The sequence below is a fragment of the Castanea sativa genome, chromosome 1 (assembly GCF_040712315.1).
Source record: "Castanea sativa cultivar Marrone di Chiusa Pesio chromosome 1, ASM4071231v1".
Taxonomy (NCBI): Eukaryota; Viridiplantae; Streptophyta; class Magnoliopsida; order Fagales; family Fagaceae; genus Castanea; species Castanea sativa.
In genome coordinates, this window is record NC_134013.1 from 31565198 (window position 1) to 31586954 (window position 21757).

General features: G+C 34.1%; 2 protein-coding genes and 1 non-coding gene across 4 annotated transcripts; 2 read left to right on the forward strand and 1 right to left on the reverse strand.

Moving 5' to 3' along the window:
- On the forward strand, positions 1 to 4353 carry LOC142607269 (uncharacterized). Of its 2 annotated transcripts, none has more exons than XM_075778707.1 (2): positions 1 to 183; positions 1534 to 4353. In XM_075778707.1, the coding sequence occupies exon 2, from the start codon at positions 1844 to 1846 to the stop codon at positions 3833 to 3835; it is 1992 nt and encodes a 663-aa protein (XP_075634822.1). In that variant the 5' UTR covers positions 1 to 183; positions 1534 to 1843; the 3' UTR covers positions 3836 to 4353. The 2 variants fall into 2 exon arrangements, with proteins under 2 accessions (XP_075634822.1, XP_075634830.1); XM_075778715.1 differs by lacking the exon at positions 1 to 183 and adding an exon at positions 305 to 449.
- A 1663-nt stretch (positions 4354 to 6016) lies between these two features.
- On the reverse strand, positions 6017 to 13222 carry LOC142622177 (aluminum-activated malate transporter 9-like). Its single transcript, XM_075795609.1, has 6 exons — positions 12801 to 13222; positions 12266 to 12406; positions 11915 to 12184; positions 11203 to 11342; positions 10953 to 11099; positions 6017 to 6787 (listed from the first exon to the last, which is right to left on the reverse strand). Exons 1-6 carry the CDS (start codon positions 13084 to 13086, stop codon positions 6149 to 6151), a joined length of 1623 nt encoding a protein of 540 aa, XP_075651724.1. The 5' UTR covers positions 13087 to 13222; the 3' UTR covers positions 6017 to 6148.
- Positions 13223 to 17500: 4278 nt separating this feature from the next.
- On the forward strand, positions 17501 to 17572 carry TRNAG-UCC (transfer RNA glycine (anticodon UCC)). Its single transcript has one exon. It is a non-coding gene; the product is annotated as a tRNA-Gly (tRNA).
- The last annotated feature ends 4185 nt before the right edge of the window (positions 17573 to 21757 follow it).

Genomic DNA, 21757 nt, shown 5'->3' on the forward strand with positions numbered 1-21757 from the left:
GACCTATCAATTCGTCTTTTTATTTTTTCATTTCTCTCTCTTTCTCTCTTCGCCTCGTTTCTTATGTTTGTGCCGGCGCCTCTCTTTGTTGTTGCCCTAGCCTACCCCTCCTCGCATAAATCGCCTCATCAAAACCAATCCAAAATCCTAAAACAATAACAATAACAACTTCTTTGTTTTAAGGTAAACTCTCTCAATTCTTATGTTTATGTTTATGTTTTTGCTTTTGCTTTTAAGTTTTTAGTATTTGTGGTTTTAAATTTTAACAATAAATTTCGAGTCTCAGTCCTTTGTATGCTTTTTTAGCTTTAGAATTCTCTCTCGCTCTCTCTCTCTCTCTCTGTTCGAAAACTACGTCGTTTTAAGGAATCTGACTCTGTCTTTCTCTCCCTCTCTGCTTTCGGAGTATTCTCTGATTCGTTTCTCCTTCAAGCTGTGAGAATCGCTAGGTAAATAATAGAATAACAAATCCTTTGTTTCTGTTTCTGTTTTTTTTTGAACTTTGTTTGAGCTGAATTTCTTTCAAGTATACAAAATCTCCATCAAATTCTGGGTTTCCTTTGTGTTCTTGGGGATTCTCAGCAACCAATCAGAGCTTAATTAGCGCTTTTGAGCTGGTGGATTTCACTCTTTGCTTTAGTTTTTATTTTTATTTTTATTTTTATTTTTCTTAAATTCCTTTTCCCCCAAATTATTTAATCGTTTTCATTACATTTGATGAATCTGCAGACAAAATTTTATCTTTTCAATTTTTAATAATCTTTTTGCTTTAAATTTTAGCTATAAACAGTTTCGTATATTCTGAACAGTTCAGTTGAATTGAGGTTTAGCATGTTTTTATTATAAATCTGTTAATTTCTTATATGAATTATTACTTTAGACTTTTGAAGCATTTATTAAATTTTGTAGATTGTATTCTGTTTTTGGATATGTGGGTCCGTGTTTGATTTCCCTAAATATGATAACAAAGTTCTCTATAGATTTCATCTTTTTATTTATTTATTTATTTTTTTTTTAATTATGATTATGTTGATCTCTATAGTGATTTAATGTAAATTTTCCCTTTTTGTTTGGCTACTGAGAACCCTGTGTCAGCCTACTGAGTCTAACGCTTGTATTTATTCTGGGATTTAGGTAATGATGCTTAAATGATTTGAAAATTAGGATTTTTTTTTGGGTTATATTTTTTTATCAACCAGAAAGAGTTTGAGCATATTAGTTTCTGTTGAGATGTTTGTTTTTGGGGTTCTCCTTGGATTTGCGGAGATTCAAGTTAAATGCAATGTATTCAATACATGTGTTATGGTAATTTACTTAGATTTTGTTGGTCGTTTTAAGGAATCTGAAGTTCTCTGATTTTGTTTCCACTTGAAGTTCTCTGAATTTTTCTTTCAATTATATGGAATTGTAGAATGTTCAGAATTTGACTATCTGAGCATGGGGAAGGCCAGATTGTTTTCTTAAGTTACTGATGTTTATGATAGTGACAATCAGTTACAATTTCTTGAGCTAACAGTTTGATCTATTTTTCAGGATGCTTGACTACCAAAATGTTATTGTGAAGAAGTCAAATATAATCGAATTCGCCTTCACTTGTTCCAACTGATCAGTTAATTTCGGGTTATATTTCTACTTCAGGAAATGGATCGGCGCGACACATCAGGATTTGTTAGCGGGGGTGGGATGGATTCATTTCGGGACATCTAACCGTAGTTTATCCTAGTTTTGTAGCTAATTTTCTTCATCCCAGAAGTCAGGCAGACTGTTCTGTTGCAACTAAGATTAGGTTTGGTAGCATTGACTCATTGTAAATATTTATCTATAAATATCCATCTATTATTTCATGGCCAGGTTCCAGAACTTAGGGTTCAATTATACTTCAAATGCATTCAAGATTTTGGGAAACCCAGTGCAAGTTGGGGGAGCTGGAGCTGAATATGGCACGGATACTGTTTTACGGCTTGATTTCCCTGGTTCTTCTATTTCTGACATGTCCGCAGCAAAAGGAGTCAAAAGGAAGTGGGGTTTGATGGATGGATCCATGGGCCAGCAAGTTGGCTCTTCATTGTCTCTTGGTCTTGGCCATGCAACAAGTTCCTCAGACAGTAAGGGGAGTTCAGCAACTGCTTGCACCACAATGTCTTCAGCCAAAGAAACAGATGAGGAGTCCTCAATGGATATGGAATTGGGCTTAAGGCTCCATCTTGGTGGTGAGAAGGTACCCAGTCCAAAAAGACCTGGCACTTCAACTTCAAAAGCTCTGGAATTGCCACTCAAGGATGACTTACAGTTAAGTCTCTCCACTGGGCTATCTGAATCCGACATGACCACTGTCTCTCCAGGTTCAACTCCATTTCAATGGGGCATTGAGATGCCGCCAATTGTTGATGGGGCCCAAAATGCAGATGAAGGATCAACATCATGTCGTTGGAAACCTCCGCTTATCTTGCCACCATTGCAAACTTCAATGAACACAGGGTTTAGCTTCCCTATCAACCAGGTTCCCCAAAAAATTGATCCGACTCCTATTCTTCAAGACCTCTCACCTAGTGTATTAACAACACCAAAAAGCTCAGTCACCTGTACTTCTGGGATAACACAGCAGCAACAGCCACAACATCGTAGCAGTAGTTCTAAGACCTGTCAAGTTGAGGGATGTGGAAAGGGAGCCAGAGGTGCTTCAGGTCGTTGTATATCTCATGGTGGTGGTAGGAGGTGCCAGCGAGCTGGCTGCCACAAGGGGGCTGAGGGTCGGACCGTTTACTGCAAGGCTCATGGGGGTGGTCGACGATGTGAACACCTTGGGTGCACAAAGAGTGCTGAAGGGCGCACAGATTTCTGTATTGCCCATGGTGGTGGACGGAGATGCAGTAGAGACGGTTGCACTCGAGCTGCCAGGGGGAAATCAGGATTGTGCATCCGGCATGGTGGTGGCAAGAGATGTCAAAAAGAAAATTGCACAAAAAGTGCAGAAGGCCTCTCAGGTCTTTGCATCTCACATGGAGGTGGCCGCCGATGCCAAGCTACAGGATGCACAAAAGGGGCTCAAGGGAGCACAATGTTTTGCAAGGCACATGGTGGAGGGAAACGGTGTACAGCTCCAGGGTGCACCAAGGGTGCTGAGGGGAGCACGTCTTTCTGTAAGGGCCATGGTGGAGGGAAAAGGTGTGCATTCCAAGGTGGTGGAGTTTGTACAAAGAGCGTGCATGGAGGGACCAACTTCTGTGTGGCTCATGGGGGTGGTAAGAGGTGTGCTGTGCCTGAGTGCACGAAGAGTGCAAGGGGAAGGACAGATTATTGTGTCCGTCATGGCGGTGGGAAGAGATGCAGGTTTGAAGGGTGTGGCAAAAGTGCACAAGGTAGCACTGATTTTTGCAAGGCACATGGTGGTGGAAAGAGGTGTTCTTGGGGCCATCCTGGAACAGAATTTGGGAACCAACCTGGTGGTCCTTGTAACTCATTTGCCAGGGGGAAGACAGGTCTTTGTGCTCTACATAGTGGTCTGGTGCAGGATAAGAGGGTTCATGGAGGTATTAACCTGGGACTTATGGTTCAGGATCCTAAGCTTAGCCAACCAGAGAAGATGAAAGAGGTCATCACTGAGGATATGAACGTCGATGTTGTGAAGATGGGGAGCAGTGTTGTGACTTTGGCAGGGAGAACTGATTTGAATAAACCAGCGCCAGTATTTCTTCCAGAAGGTAGGGTGCATGGGGGAAGCCTGATGGCAATGCTGACAGGCAGTTCTGGGATTGGCTCAAGCAGCAGTAAAGGTGTAGTCGGTGCTTCATCTGAGCCAACGAAAACTTACATGATGCCTCATGGATGGATGTAAGGCCATTTCTCTCTGTCCTCAAAATGGTCTTTGGTCATTGGTCAGAGTTGCTCCAGTATGTGTCCGTCGCTTTTAGTTTGTTCAGTGGTTTGATAATTAGAAGTAGTTGTCATTCATTGGTTCAAATGGAGAGAACCCGTAAAATGCTTTGACATCCTTCTGTAACAGTTGGGGATATCAAGTTGGGAGATAATTGGCATTTGAGTCAGGTCTTTGGTGTTCTTTCCTGTAAATATTTATATTTTCATCTGTCCAGCAGGTTTTGTGAATACAGGTTACTACTACCTGTAAGTTTGGTCAGTTTGTCAGATGTGGTTGTAATAAAGCTTTTACTGGGATCATATTTCCTGTTGCAGCACTTCTTGGTGGTTTAGTCCAATTGAATTAATTAGCGGTCAGATGCTGCATTGATCCAGCAAGAATTTGTAGACATCTGAAAATTAGTGTTGGTGCTCCCTAATGTTATTGTTGGTCTATTTCAATGAAGTCCTTTTGATCTGTGCATTTAAATAAAGAAATTTGTTTTTCTGTATTGCCAATAACTTTTGCACTCAAGTGCAATCCTTGTCCAGCAGGAAGAATTCATTAAGACCTTAAGCTGAATTGTGAGGATTTAGGTAAACAAATAATATGATACCCTAGTGTTGGTAAAGCCAGAATCGAATTTGCAACAACAGAGGCTTCTTATGTTGTGAGAAAAGGGAATGAACGGAATCATAAGTAATGATTAGAATTGGGGAATAGTTTTTTAAAACCTCACTTTTTCTTTTTTTTTTTTTAATTTTATGAGTGCAAATATATTTTAGCACAAATAATAAATTTACGAGTATACTTTGGCACAAGTAAAAAAGTAAATAAGTTTAGCAACACCTTTTAAGTTAAAAGGTTAAATAAATTGATGCGAAACGCATATTAACATCTGTGTATATCCTGTAAATAAGAGAATCTTTCTTTGTCTTTACAAAATTTAATTACATATTTATTAAAGAAACATAGCTCAACCCAAACTTGTTAACTTTTCCCGACCTTTTTTGTGAACTTTTAACATGTTACTAAGGACATTTCTTGCTGTAGAATATGTAGAAAACAATGAACGTTACATGTCGGTCAGATTTGTGACTTGATTTTTATATTGCTTTTTGCATCAAATCACGGGATTTTTTTTTTCCTGTCCCCTTTTGCGTCAGAACTGCAGTCGTAGTAGGAAGGTGACCCTTTGCCCTTTGGGATGCCCAACGGGCACTAAACGATGGCTCTTAAAATACGAAGAATAGTACTTCTTCTCCTATGAATTCACTCATAAAATTTATGGAGGAATCCAATATTTATCCATATTCTGAAAATATTTAAGAATTTTTTCATATAGACATAGCCTTCCATAAGTACTCAGTAGTTGGAAGACTTCATATAAGTTAAAACTCAACATTCAAAGGTTCAAATTGTTTCTAGAGATTTCGGCTTTTGCTCAAATTGCTGATTACTATCTTGACCTCACATGTTTGTATTGTGTACGGCTTTGCCTTTGGTCCATGATGTTGTGTTTGCCATAATTGTTTTTTGTGCTAGGTGGGCGGCAGTGCACACACCAACAGATCACATATTCGAGCTAGAGCTCTATGCCTATTACATTACCCAAGTCTAGGTTTTTTTGGCAAAGAATTGTAAAATGAGTATTATAGTTAGAGACAAAATAGCTCTATTACATTACCCAAGTCTAGGTCTTTCCAAAAAATTAAAAAAAAGAGTAATAGTTGGACACAAAATTTCCACTTTTTTCACAAAACCCAGTGACATACTTATATTTGGGCTTAGGAATATTGAGTTGGTTAAAGGTTCCCAGCTCAAGTCTGAAGGGGCCCATTTTTTCCCACTCACTCTTATGGTGCTTCTAAGCATAGTTTTAAAAATTGGACCGGACAGTAATTATGGTGTGTATATATATATATATATATATTTTTTTTTTTTTCCATTGTTGATAAGTTCGATAATTACAATGAGATTTAAATCATACTTTCTCTATTGAAAACATTAAAAAGTATCAATTGAATTATAAAATTCTTGAAAATTTAAGTAATGTTATGTTTCATCATTTTAGCTAAATGTAGCATATGAATATCTGATACCTAAAGAACATAGAATAAATTTAGAACTTTATTTACGGCTCAAGACAATCAAAACACCTTTTTTGTTTTTGGAGTCCAAACTCTCTTATCCTGTAAGGGGATTTAATCTTTTTTTTTTTTTTTTTCATTAGTTTGTTACATTATTCCCATCCATATCAAAATCTGTATATGTAGACCCCTCTCCATTAATCTACAACACTTCATGCTTGAACTTGGCCATCTTAGAAAGCTTATCAACAACTTCAACCAAGTGATCAACCCTAGCCACAAACTCAATAAGCAAGGAAGTAAAGGTGGCTAGTGACAATGCTGCAGTGCTCTCCAATGCAGCCATCCTAGGCAAAAGGTCTGTATTAGAACCTCCCTCTTCTTCAAAAGCATCAACCTCTCTAGATGGCCATGAATGCAGCCTTCTTGAATGCTTCCTCATTGTTTCATGATAAGACTCAGTCCTTGGCAGTGGGAGAGTCCCTAGGGGATTGTTTTGGATTGTGGGGTTTGAATCTTTTTCTTGGTTGTTGCTGTCAAGATTGGCCAACTGGCTTGAGAACTCACAGGGTGTGGATGACAAGCTCAAAGAGAGCTTACTAGGTAATGATGGCTTGGAAAAAGTATCTGGTGTCTCACTAATGGATGTGAGGAGGTAAGAGTGAGTATCTATGGCTCGTTGGAGTTTCTCTGTTGAGCTGTGAACTTTTTTTATTAAAGGGTTTTTTTGGCTTCGTTTCATGACTCGTATGTCTTCGCCTAGGCTCTTTACCAGTTTTGCAGCCTGGTTTGCTGCCTCTAGGATTTCAGTCTTGAATGTGCTTCGGAGATTGTATGGTGCCTGAAATCCATGAAGAAGGCGCCTTAATTTTATTAAACAAGACATAATTGACACAAATGTTAGTACAGTTTTGAGCTTTTTTAGTGACTACTAGCTACAGTACTTCTGGACCTCTGGTTTATTGTCTTTAATGTATAACAACAACAATCAAGCTGTAGTTCCAAAATTTTAAGATGGACTATGAATCTTGAATAAACTAATCAGAGTTTGTCATATCTTTTTTTTTTTTTGTCATCCAATTTGCTCTCTTCAGTTTGTAGACAATAAAATAATTTCATGATTATACACATTAGGATGTTATAATTGGGATTTAATGAAGAGTTTCCTCCTAAATTCGGCTATAGGCCTGGCCATTTACTCAACTTCGCTAAGATTGGCTATGCTAGAAAGCATGGTCAAAAGGTGGTGAACTTTTCACTTTTCAGCCAATTTTTCCTTTAATTGAATAGTATATACTCATGAGATATAGCACAGCATGGCCTTACAACTATGAAGCTTTATATTTCTTTCTTTTTAATGGCCCTTGCATTATATATATAGAACATACATACATACAGATGCGCCCTAGACAATATGTTGGCTCTAACAATCTCTCATGTTTCCTAGATCGATCCAATCGACTACCATTTTGAGCCGAAAATTTTGTTCTGGACTCTGTTCTGTTAGAATTCTTTGTCCAAGCAATGCATTTATATAGCTACTGTGTCTTTTACAACCACTTATGTGGCAGGTATAGACATTTCTGAGATTATACAGGAGTTCTGCAAATATAATCATACTAATTTTGTTATACTCCTACTCCTAGTAGGCGTAGTCCTTACATTGCTTGGGTTTCTTCTTCTTTTTTATTATTTTTATTTTGAATTTGTGGTTAAATAGTTATATAATTTTTGGAATTTTATTTATGGATATAGCAACAAATATATATATAAATATATACACACACACACACACACACCCACTTCATAGCCCTCATTTGTTTTTTTTTTTTTTTTCATAATATAGGTTAAAATACATTATGTGCATACTATTTATGAAGTTATAAGAGAATCCTTCATATGTAACTATCCTATAAGTTAGCATAGCCGCCTATCAAGAATATGATAAAAATGTGTTAATCTTAATAATAGTTTGGTTTGAGGTAATCTTCTAAAATTGTGAATCTGGAGAGGATTCCTAAACATTCTGATCATGTTTCATTGCAAATAAGTCAAGGGAATTCAGATGAAACCAAGTAGTCATACGCTATTGGATTCCTTTTTTTTATTTTTTATTTATTTATACAAGATAGCATTTCTGCTCTAGTCTAATCTAAGTATATATGTGTGTGAACCTCATTCCTGAAAACTTGAACCCTAGTCCTTGCCCCCCATACCCCACAAATATTTATACTTGTAGAGTGACCACCGTACCAAGGGGAGCGGTGGTTATTGAATTCCTATTTTGGAGGTTAGTAAATTCTATCAAGGTGGGTATCAATAATTCCATTGCTTAAGAAAGTTATTTCTTTTAAAGTGATAACTATACCCGTGTTTAATGCCATAGGAACTAAAATATAACCCTTTTTTTTTTTTTTTCTAATAAAGAGCTTATTTTTATGTATTCAACTTTTTTTTTTTTTTTTTGTATGTGGAACTGTGGATAGAATATTATGGTTATATTTACCTTTAAGGATTATTTTTTTCTTTGAATAATTTCTAACATTTGAAAATGTTTTACTTTTTTAAAGAAAATAATATTTTTGATTGATGGGATGTCCTGATAATATATATATATATATATATATATATATATATATATATATATATATATATATATATATATATATATATATATATTAAGATAAACCATGAAAATTTAAAATTAATTATTTTTCAAATGTAAAAGATATTTTGGAAAGAATAAATAATTCTTATAAGACTCATGAATAATTTTTACAATCTCAGAATCTTATCAAATCCCTAAACAAACTAGTTGTTCTTATAAGACTCATGAATAATTTTTACAATCTCAGAATCTTATCAAGTCCCTAAACAAACTAGTTGGAGGCACATACTTATATTCTTGGTATCTATGTTCCCATGCATACATTTCTAGGAATCGAGGTTTCAAATGCATATTAGATTCTCTAAATCAAACGCTGCATTACTTACTTATCTATAACTAAGCAAAAAGAATGATTAAATTTCTGTTTAGTATTATAGTATAAAGATACCAAGCTTACAGTATTAACAAAAAAGCCTTGGTAATTTTTTATACCATAGTCATATTTTATTTTTGTAATGAACCATGATAAAAATTTCAAAGATAAAATTAAATAATATTTTCAATAATAGATTGAAAACAAAGGAAAACATAATAGAGAGAGAGAGAGAGAGAGAGAGAGAGAGAGAGAGAGAGAGAGAGAGAGACTAAAAATTATTACAAAATTTATTCAAAAGAGTGTATGAAGCTTTTGGGTTAAATAAAATTAATTGGAACTCTTTGCTTATACCAAGTTTGAGATGAATTTGATATAATTAGTGAGATTGTTAAAACTATTACTTCATAATTCGGAATAAAAAAAAAAATCTCCAAAATAGTTCTGCAAAGCTAGCATAGTCATGTGGCCTAATTAATAGAGCTATTAAACTATCTCTATTTCCGTTTCTGTATTTAATTTGTATATTTATCCTTCTATATTTTATATAGATATAAATACAGAGATAAATAGATACATATAATTAATTTTTTATTCTTTTGGTAAAGGAACTTGCTATGAACAAGGTCATAGGAATCTTCATAGGTATGCATGTTATGTGGCAATATTTCAATTTTTTATTTTGAGGGTGACGCAATATTTCAATTGGTATTGAGATTTGAGAACAAAGAATAAATGCCTACTATAATCTAAAAAAAAAAAAGGTTTTCCTCGAATGAATAAACGAATAGATTAATCTCTTTTGGCACTTACCCAACGACCCATTATTCGTGTATTCTCTTCCCCTAAAATGAACACCAATTCTTAGAGAACAAACACATCGTATAATTCCAAACTGTTTGATTCCCCGAAGTTGCCTTCTCCATATCCCTTTCAACTATTCGCTTGCTCTGAAAATTCTATATCGATATCTTTAATTTTTCATAGATTACTTATTTTCTAGAATTTATATATACAAAGTTGTTGAAAAGGTTTTGATTCTGTTGAGTGGTATGTGGATATTCGTATGATTATTGTTGTAATAAAGAATATAGGTCAATATCTGCCTTTTGATTTTTCTTTTTTATGCAATCACTACAAAACACAGGGTCTTAGACCGCGTTTTTTTCAGCCGCGTTTGCAAAAATTAATTTAAAAAAAAAAAAAGAATTTTGCACTTTATTTCTTTATTTTTAGTTGTTTTAGGATTTTTTTTTAGTCAAAATCTAATCTTGGAGAGGCCCAAACTTAATTTGTTAGGTTCAAGTGCTTGCAGTGTAAACAACTTTTCCATATGTATACTTTATTATAGCATTAGAGTTGCCGCTTTAAAACTGAATAAGAATGATTAGTTATTTCTCAACAAAAAAGAAGAAGAAGAATGATTATAGTTAATTGAGTAATGCTATGAACTGTATAAATTTTATTACATAAATCTTATAAATTAATTTGTCATAAATCACAAAAAAGTAATTGAATAATACTTATTTATTATGTTGTTAAGATGACGCTAATCACATTTATTTTCATGTCAATTTGTAAGTTTTTTATAGCAAAATTTGTAATAGTTTTATCATTTTTTTAATCTTTTCTAATACTTAGAAATTAATAAAGCCTATAAATAGGCAAGTAATTGTAAAACCAAAATAACAATTCTTAATTAAATGAAATTAATTTGGGTTTTTCTTATTATAATGGTGTAATCTAGAATTTATTCCTAATAATGGATTAAAAAAGTCCTTACTAGTGAACCTAAGAACTCGATGTACTTAAAAAATAAGTTAAAGTAAAAATACAATTGTATTTAAATAAAAATTAAGCTTTAAAATATTGCCAAATAATCTGAAAATAAAATCTTTTAAAAAAGAGAGCACTTGCATGCATATAAGCAGGAATATTTGAACATAATTAACTTTGCATATATATAAATATGCACATTCGATTCTGCACAAGTTTGTTTGCATGCACAGTGACAGGCAGGAATACCTGAATTTCAGAGTGTAGAACACCATGAAGAGCCATAACCTCATAAGCACAGTATCGCAAAACTGCTCCAACTTTTACGTACTCTGACCATGGATAGAAGAAGTGTCTGAACCTCCCATGTGGTGGCTCCCATTTTGCTGCACCAGCCTTGTAATTGCAACATGCAATAATCATAATTATTGTTAATACTTGAATTTGATTGAAACTATTTGAAAGAAGGTTCATGTATTAATTTGAAAATAATTAGTACCAAGGACTCTAGTTTTGCTGCGGAGTTCAAGGTGGTTCGGCATTTTTTGTAAGCAGGTTCATCTGGAAAGTCATCCATGACATTTTTTGTGAATTCTGGATGCTCTGATTCCTCCTCTTCTAAATATTTCTTCACACATTCTGAGATAGATGACAATTTTATATTATTTTTATGAATATAAATTACACACATGTTTGAAAATCATGTTGGACATAAAGGAAGCCAAGTCCAAACCCATTTGGGTTGATATTTGAAATTAATTGCAAGCTTTAAACTTCCATGAATTAATTGATTAGCGTTTTAATTAATTTGTTTTGCACTACAATTCAAAATTCTAAGAGTATCTATGTTGGACACATGCATGTGGTCGGTGGCACTCTCCTAAATTCGTCTTTTGTGTAAATAGAGGAAAAAATATAAATTTTTATTAAAAAATTATTTTAAAAAATATAAATATGAATGTCCTAATTTTTAATAAGAATTATCATTTCCATGTATCCCATGTCATCGTATTGGTATCCATGCTTCCTAGGTTTTGTATTTATAAGGATTCTCATATTAGGGTCTTTATACTTGTACACTCTATTTTTTACAATTGTTTATTTATGCTTATTTTCATGTCTTTAAATGTGGGCAACTGTGGATATTAATGTAAAATAGTGGAGATAAACGATTATGAGAGAGTATTTATGTAGCACTATTACGGTATTACCTTCAAGTGAGGCAGCCACTGCATTGAAACCATTAACTAGCTCCTGGTGTAATTGCTCTCCTGCCCATATAGGAAAAACAAGTACATTCACAAACACAGCTACAAACCCTCCAATGGCTATTGAGTAGAGGCGATCCATGGATGTCTTAATTGGGTTTCCCACGCGGTAACCAGAAACGATGATCAAGCAGAAGGTGAAAAGTATGACCCTGAATCCATACTCATATGGTACAAATGATGGCCATTGTTTTATGAATGATGTAAGAGTCCCTGCATGAAAGCTTAATTAAAATATTTATTAACAGAGCATTTAATTTCATTAGGTTTGAAGAATTTGGAGAGAACATATACCAATCAGAAAAATGCTGGCGCCAATTATAAAAGGCTCAGCAATCCGGCCAGCACATATAGCAAACTGAGCAACAATAATAGCCAAAATTCCAGCAAGCAAGCTTCCAAGCGCCCGGTTGAATCCTCGATTAAATGTTGCACCTTAACAAATTCACAACCATACAATAAGCAATGAAAGATTAATTTGTCAAATTACTTTGTGCCTAGAATGACCATTTTTGATCAATCCCTTTTTCTGTTGTTAAGGTAGAATTCTCTCTCTTTATCATCAATCGTATCACTGTCCGAGACCCAAAATTCTCTTTTATCATCAATCCAATCATGTTTGTTTTATTCCTTTTTCTATAACCAATAATATTTGAAATAGAAATACATAAAAATTTTCTTCATACTTCTTTAACCAATGTGTTTACCCAGTTTTCAAATACATATATTGATGCATGCATGCATGGGTGCATGAAACTTAGGCTTTTCAAAAACTAAGTTGCTATGTTAATGGTAAAAAACATAGATGTGTATGCATGCATATACATACCGACTGTATATTCGAACATGATGGCAACCGTTAGGATGGACCAGATGATGTTGGTGCCAAATACTTCATAAGGTGCTTCGAATAGTATAAGCAAAGATACAAGAAGAACAGCTAGGCCAACTTTGAATGAGAATAATACCCTGTTGCTGTCTTCTTTGCAAAACTCCCATACATTCCAAATCCAGGCCTTACATGAGAAGCCATTACCACCAGACTTCCTGCCAGCTTTAGTAGCCGATGAAGGGATATTGATCTCAATGCAGCAATTCCCCTTTTTCCCATTCATTCTCCAATGAAGTAATACAACCTTTTCCAACTCTAGCTACTAAAGCCCCTTGCTTCAACTTCTCCGTGTGGTCAAGGTTCTTAAATAGCACTGAAAGACCAAAAGTACTTACTCCACAAAATAAGTAAACACATTAAAGCAAATGAGAGTTAAATCAGATGAGGCTGATTGGAGCTAGAGTGGTGTGATAAACTGAAGTGTATGGTAGCTGATTTGGGGTGTGAATGTTCTAAGATTGAGGGAGTGATTTAAAGGTGAGGTTGGAACTTGGAACTGAGTTGTTGGTGCAACTAGGGGAAGAAAAGTATGTCTTGTCAGGATATGATATATAGAGATATAGAATAATGCGACAATAATAGAAGAGAAAATGAAGCTAAAACCTCAGGATAAGAAGATGCTTAACCTCAATAATGCAGCTGAGATAGAGGAATTAGAATCTAGCTAAATCTGCTTTGATCATATGCAATTTTCAATCGTCACGTTTGCTCTTCCAAAATATTTTCACCCTGCATGTTGATGGTGCATGGTAATAAGAGCAATAATAGTGATAGCTTTGTGATAGTGATAATAATTAATGAAACTATGGAGAAATGAGAAATCTATGTGGTTATTGCTAAGAAGCATACAAGAAAGACTGAAAAATATCAGAATATAATGGGTGGCCAAGATAATGTCAAACCAAATATGTTTGTAACTGTTGGACTATTTAAGCAAAATACTAAAATTAGCCCAAAAGTTGTCTTACTTGTTTTAGAATTGAGGTTCCAAGTTGATGATTTGATGCCATTGACATTCAGACTTGATTTATTTATTATACTAATCAGCATATCCAAGCCATTTGGCTACAACATAATTTCTCATTTTTAGTTAGAGAGTACCTTAAAATTAATCAGATAAGGCAATGGGTGAAGAGAGAAGAATTTTTGGGACATAAAGCATGGAACTTCTTAGATAGGGAAAGCCTCTACATTAGGAATATTTCATTTTGACTAAGACTGCTCTCTGCCTCCATCGTTAATTGGTTGTCTATAAGAGATGAACAAGTTGTTCAAATAATCACATTAAAGAATTCTTCTCTCTTAATTTGTCATCATCAGAATTCTCTTTTGGCTGTTCTCCAGTTAATTTCTATCCTTATCACATCTATGATTTTAGCATATCATGAATGGTCTCTCTTTTCTCTAATACAAAATTATAAGGTATCTACCTATTATACATAATGATTTATAATATGCTTTTAGATATGACTTCATCTAAGAGTGCATTTAAGAACAACTTATTCGTAGTAGTTTAACTACAAAAATTTATTTTTTGTAACTTTTATGTTAAATATGTGACAAAAAGCTAAAAATTAACTTATTTTCAACCATAAAAAAAAAAAAACTAAAAGTTAGATTATTAACAAAAGAAAACTAAGACATAAAACAAAAAAGCTTTTCCCAAACACACTACTATTCCTGAAAGATGTTCAAATAATCACATTATTCTCATGTAGTTACATTCTTATTCTTACTATATTATTGCAAGTATCGATTTTGATTAGCTTGGTGTTTATATGAAGACGAACAAATGCCCGGAATTTTTCCATTTATTAATGATTGATAGAATGCACATTTATGCCCAGAATTTTGCCATTTACAAATGATTGATAGATTGCACATTTATATTCTCTTAAATTTTTTTTTTTTTTCATAAGCATTAGTGTGACCAAAAGAATTAAAATTTTTTTTTTTTTTTTTTTGAAGGATTGTTATATATATAGTAACATGAGATCAGGGTGACTGGGTGAGGAATATATTCGAGGGAAAAAGAGATGATAAATTGAGTGTTTTTCCAAAAGAGAATGAGTTATAATAGAAGTGGTGATTACATAAGGGACAAAACTTTTGACCAAGTGTGATGCTTATGTGGTGCATAGCTTATGGCTTCCAGTGGAAACCATGTCTCAAAAATGTTATTACGTGGTGGAGCTAAATTGAACATATTTTTGTCAGGATGATTCCATCTAACCCTTTTTTTTTGTATGGACCAAACGCGTAGGTGATCTAGTGGTAGTTTAAATGAACTGGAGACAGTAATCACACCCATGAGTTTCTGTTTATTTTTTTAGCAACAAAAAAAAAGCATTTTTTCCTATGGTTCTATAATATTGCACTTTTAAAAAAAAAATTGAGTCATTGAAATGAATACACGTTTCTCAAAAAAGAAGAAGAAAGAATACACATGTATTTCAATTATACTATCATTTAAAAGAGTAAAAAGGAAACCGTAGGAAATCACTTTATATATGAACGAAATAAGAAGCGGATTCTCGCACCTGAGGCTAGCTTTCCCTAGAGACAAATTAATCTGTCTGCCAATGAATATGTTCTTACAACTTTCTGGATAATGCATCTTAACTTACCAATATATCTTAAAATCTTCATAATACTTCTATATTTCATTCATTGCATTGCATGATTCCTTTGGTGGAAAACCACAATTTTTTCTTTACTATAAGTTTATGTGTGAAAGTAAAATTATTCTTGCTTTTGAAGTTGCGTCAAATTATGGCAGAAAATTAATGTACTCCACTTCACTTGAAACGAAGATGATTCTATGTATTAGGTTTCCCCAATGACCCATCCACTCGAGACACCAAATCCATTAAATAAAGAAACCGCATTATTATATTCAAAAAGAAAGAAAAGATAGAGGTTGAGTTAGGTTTGGTCCTGTACTACTAGAAAGGATGACATATGTAAGAGTATTTTTCTTTTGGCTACTGAAAAAGCAAAATATGAGATATGGTTCATGATTCTCTTGTTGTAGAACGCAAATCAAGTCAATGCTCCAGTTCACTCGATAGAATTTCTAATGGATGAAGTCCTCAGTTTTTTGTTGTAAAAAAAGAAAAAGAAAAAAAGAATTTTCAACTCTTTAAGGCAATAGACTTCGACTTAATAAGTTTCATTTTCGCCTTAACAAATTTGTGTAACGGCTACTTAAGATAACAGTTGCTCGAGTTAATAATTCCAAAATGGCTCCAATAATTCTAAACTTTTAGGATAAAATGTTTTTTGCACTTGAAACATCACAACACAAGCTATAAAACCACAATCTACATATTGTGCAATTGGATGCCCAAGTGACTAAAGTTGAATCTCAATGATTCTGAACTCCAAAAACTGCAAGACTTGTTGAAATGCAAATGGTCCACCTCCCACCATCACCAATCACCATCATCAATTTAGGCACATGAAATATTATAAGTAGTGACTTTTACAATTCTTTCTAACACTTGCAGCAGCAGATGTCACATGATTTATATATATCTTATAACATATATTTGTTTGGTAATCTGGGAAGCACGGGTGCGGCGTTTGGGCCGCCGCACCAGCGTCCGACGCGGCGCGACACGGGGATGTGCAAGCGACGCCGCTGCCTGCGCCTCCGTGCCGTGTCGGACATTAAAAAAAATATTATTTTCGGCGCGGTACGCGCCGATTCGCGTCGATATGGCGCCGATTCGGGCCGACGCGAGCAAAATCGAGCCGATTCGCACCGATTCGGTCCATATCGGGCGCAACACCGATACCGGCGAAATATGCCGATACCGGCGAAATATGCCGATACCGGCCGAAATTCAAAAAAAAAAACAACAACAATAGGTGCATAACCGTTTAACTTGGCTGAAAAAAAAAAAAAAAAAAAAAGGTGCAAACGCATCGTTTGGAAAAAAAACCAAGACCCAGCCCTCTCCCTCTTCATTTTTCTTGCGCTTCTCTCCCACTCTCTACCTTCACTCTTCAGCTAGGCTCTCTCCCATTCTCTGTATTCTAGTTATTATTTACTATTGCTCTTAAATTTGGTATATGTTTATATAATGTGAAAAAAGTATGTTTAGCAATATATTAAAAATATAAATAAAAATATTTTTAATAATTTTTTAATCGCCGCACTCCGCACCCTACTTTTTAAAAAATTGCCGAGTCCCACACCCTCTCCCGCACCCGCACCCGCACCCGAATCTCGAAAAGCACCCGTGCTTCATAGTTGGTAATTGAGTAAAATTTTCTTAAATATAGAACAATAATGTAAATCAACTGGGTGACACAAGATGACAAGAAAAACTTATTGGTTGCTTCCCCTCACAGTCTCAACCATTTCTTGATGGTCCATTGAAGGATTTTTGTTTTTTGAGAATACATTGAAGGAATTAAATGAAATCCTTATTGAACTATAGCAAGCTAGAAAATTATCAATAAATCAAAGGGGCGTAGTTCCATGCTGCCTCTCAGGTACTCCATGACTTCCTTGCTAAAATAAACAGGTCGGAAAAATATTTAAAAGATAAAAAATAAAAAGAATTGGAAAGACAGTCAGGATGTGAAGAAATAATAATAGAATACTCGAAACTCTGAAGTATCATCCAGCGTTTGTAGTCCAACGGTTAGGATAATTGCCTTCCAAGCAATAGACCCGGGTTCGACTCCCGGCAAACGCATCTAAACCAATTTTAAAATTGTTTTGTAGATCGATTTTGGTCTCCAAGGTCTGTGTGACTGTGCAATTCATGCATGTGTGCTTTCCTAAATGAAGAGGTGGTGAACTCACTGAACTGAAAGAGCAATGACAAACAAAAATGACTTTCTAACCTTGAACTAGTAAGCAACAATTTAACAAGTTGTATTCAAAATACCTTGACAGGTTTGTGGGTCATCGCTTCCTTGCTTTCATTTTAGACATAGATTAATAATGAGATGTGAGAAAGACCATTGTGCAATTTTGTTGCCAATCTATTATATGCTGGAAAAAAAAAAAAAAAGCTTGAAATTCAGCTCTAAGTAAAGCCTTTACTTTGAGAAGGATGAGAGGCACTGTATATCCTAGACTCCTAACTCCACAAGTCAATGTATTTTTCAATAATATGAGGTCAATGGTTACTAAAAAGAAGAATCCTATTGTACAATCCTTATTTTTGTACTAATGAAGGGGAAATACTTAACTCTAAAGGAACTTTTATAGGATGTTTTTAAGTAATTAATTAGAAGGAGAAAAAAAAAACGGATGAAATGTATTTAGTAAATTAATCTACCTCTTATTCAAATACTCAATTAAGTTAGTGTTTTTGATGCTTAACTTTGATATGTCAGTTCAGTAAACAGTGATGGAGAATATGAGGTAAACGATAGAAAGAATACAAGAATCGAAAGGTTTAGAGGCACAAATGAATTGTTGTCTTTGAAACAATATTTTTCCCCAATTAAGACTTTGCTAATTGGTTGTAGGCAAATCTGTGTTCAAGATACAATTAAACAGGAATTCTTCAAGTAACAAATATGAAAAAAAGAAAAGAAAAAAGAGGAGAGTATGAAAGCCTTATTTGCACACAATGAAGAGTTACTTTTGGAATGACACTAATGAAAAGTCATTTTGGTTGACACAAGCTCTCAAAAACGTGATTCGGTTATTCTAGCCATTAGAGACTAAAAAAGTCTTATATCTCTCTTTTTTTTTTTTTTTTTTGCAGAACTTAGCAAAAATAGTCGATTATGTAACTGTCTCGCTTGATTAAGCTTCATGTTCTCGTTCAAGCAGCATTTGAGCCACCATCAGCATTTCATATCACTATTCTCTCTACCCTTCTGGGCATTGGATTTCCCAAATGGCACTTGTGTGTGCATTGTGGCTTCGCTCAAGAAAATTACTAAAACTCTTTTTCCTAATTTTATTTTCTCTTCATTCTTTTATATATATATATATATAACCAACAACTATATATATAATAATCGAAGAAATCTACTAATGGAATCTTTTTTTGTTACAACCAGCAACTATATATATAATAATCGAAGAAATCTACTAATGGAATTCTTTTTTGTTACAAAAAGTTATGAGGAGCTTGACAAGGATTTGAACTCTAGGCCCTTTATATATGGAGAGCCATAAGTGCTATTTTTATTTTTATTTTTATACATCAATAATTGTGAATGGGGAGATGTGAACTCTAAATGTAGGTGCCAATTAAATTACAATTTACAAGTTACAAGGCTCTTGAAAGAACTAGCCACAAGTGCTATTAAGTTAATAATATCCTGATTTTTTACCCAAATATATATATACACACACTGAAATCCACTAAACCAGCCAAATTCATTTGGATTTAATAACCTATGCATGGTTTGATATTTACTTGTAGATACTGCAACGACATTATAAACTTGTAATCAATATATTCCATGCTTCTCTCTCTCTCTCTCTCTCTCTCTTTTCCTGGAAATAAATTCTTTGGAGTTTCTACCAGATTATAAGAATCTTATAATATCTTACCTTGTGTTTGGGGTGATCAATTGATAATTTTACAATTAATTTTTTTAAAAAAATATGGGATTTACATCCTCATTATTTACGAATTTCTTGGTATGGATTTAAGATATATACACAAAGAAATTTCAACAACCAATTCCTCCTATTAGATTTGCTCTTTAAGCTCCATCCACCATCTTGATTGCCCCATGTCCTCATTCCAACCCAAAAAAAAAAAAAAAAGAAGGCTTATTGCAATTACAACGTTGGTTGTTTCAATTATCAAAAACCAAGCTAGTCCATCAGAACTTTTCAAAACTACTCAATTCATTTATTGAATCAAATAATAATGATGATAATAAGTTATTATTATTAATAACACCATAACTTAATTTTTGGCTATGTTTTCACCCAGCAACTGATGTCATCACCACCAGCTCTGTGGCTCTGCACATCAAGCCTTACCCAAATAAATTGATACCGTCTACGCCTACCATGATAACCTCCCATAATAGCTGGTGTGAATAAACGCGACCTCAGGAGAAAATGTGCCCATGGGTATTATTAATTATCTATTAAAATGTGCCATTCAACTAATGATACTTGACCTTCTTGATAGAGAGTTTTGTATGAAGCTACTACTTATCTTCTTAAGTCTGCATTTGGCTCCGGCTTAAAAAGCCAACTTATTTTACTATTTAACTTATTTTTGCTACTATTTATGGGTCTACTGCATTTTTTGGTACTATTTATCACTACAAGAAATCTGGGTTTAGGCGACGTTTCTAAAACGTCACTAAAACCCCAAAAAACGTCACTATAGACACAAATGATCTATAGCGACGTTTTTTTTTTGCGACGTTTTTGAACGTCGCAATAGAGCAGTCACTATAGGTCTATTGTGACGTTTCGAAAAACGTCGCTATATGTTAATCTTTAGTGGCGTTCAAAGGCTTTTAGTGACGTTTTTTAAAACGTCACTGAATTATATAACATTTTCGTATATAATGTAGGAAAATACATTTAGCGACGTTTTTAAAACGCCACAAATAATTGCACCTATAGCGACGTTTTTAAAAACGTCGCAAAAGCAGTTGTCCTCTTGTTTTTTTAGTGACGTTTTTTAAAACGTCGCTATAGGAATAAGGATTTCTCTTACTTTTTAGTGACATTTTTAAAACGTCGCAAAAACCTGCTCATTATTTTTTTTTAATATTAAAAATGCTACATAAACCTGCTTAAAATTCAAGAATAACTACCACAAGCTTGTAATAAATCAAATATACCTATTGATCATCAATATTCCACAATAACACATTAACCATAGATTCAATATATATATATATATATATATATATATATATATTTGTTTAATACCAATACATGTATCATCTTGAATTGAACAAAACACTTGTCTACCTACACACACAAAAAAGTGTGGACAACCATCTAAACTATGACAATATTAAACAAAATACAATACTTCCAAAATAAATGTGGTTGTAACAAAACACTTTTCTACCTATACAAAAAAAACAACCACCCAAACTATGGCAATATTATAAACAAAGTATAGTAGTTCCAAAATAATTGTGGTTGTTCAACTATGTAATAGCCCATGGAGTCCTTAAAACACTGCATGTACCGCTATCCGCTAGCTTCTTGATGGGATGAAGCCTGTGACCTATAAGGAGTTGGAGATTCATGATCTAAACCGAAACCACCCTGAATACAAATTAAAGTATCAAGTAAGTTCATAAAGAAATCATTTCGAGTAACAAAATAATAGTTGCTATACTTAAAAAATTTAAACGCCAAATATATTCTTAAAACATTAAAATTTAATACCCGACTAGCTTCTGAAGAATGATTTTGTTGATTTTGCACTACTTGCATGAATTGGGTCATTTGCTCCTTCAAGTTTTCATAATCCTTCATTTTCTCCATTAAAAAACCTACTTGATTCTTCAACTGAGTCACTTCAGCATCCCTTTCTTGGCTTCTTACTTGAGCAATTGCAAGAGTGCTCTTGGCAGGATGCATACTTAGAGTTGGGCCAAATCCCACACCCCGAACACGACCATTGCGCTCATTACCAAACGCTTGAGCATATACATCATCTGGTGCCCATGAAATACTACCAGTAAGGTTGGATGACTGCACACGATTTGAGGACTCACTCAACAGTTCGTTGATTTTTTCCTAAGATTCAAAATTTGAACACAATAACACATTAGAAATTAACAATGTTAATAGATTCAATATTACACTTAGCAAATCATGATATTACTTACAATGTTGCTTTGTGCTTCGGCATTAACAGGAGTACCATCTTTATGAAGATGGAGTTTTACATATACATCTGCACGCTCTACAGGTTTCC

Bases quoted from the DNA above. Each gene is read 5' to 3' on its own strand.
- LOC142607269 (XM_075778707.1), top strand. From the start codon at position 1,844: ATGGCCAGGTTCCAGAACTTAGGGTTCAATTATACTTCAAATGCATTC.
- LOC142622177 (XM_075795609.1), bottom strand. From the start codon at position 13,086: ATGAATGGGAAAAAGGGGAATTGCTGCATTGAGATCAATATCCCTTCA. The intron at 12,407-12,800 runs GTATGTATATGC...GAATTTGTTAAG, and splicing joins CATGTTCGAATATACAGTCG to GTGCAACATTTAATCGAGGA. The intron at 6,788-10,952 runs GTATTCCTGCCT...CATGGATTTCAG, and splicing joins TTCTACACTCTGAAATTCAG to GCACCATACAATCTCCGAAG.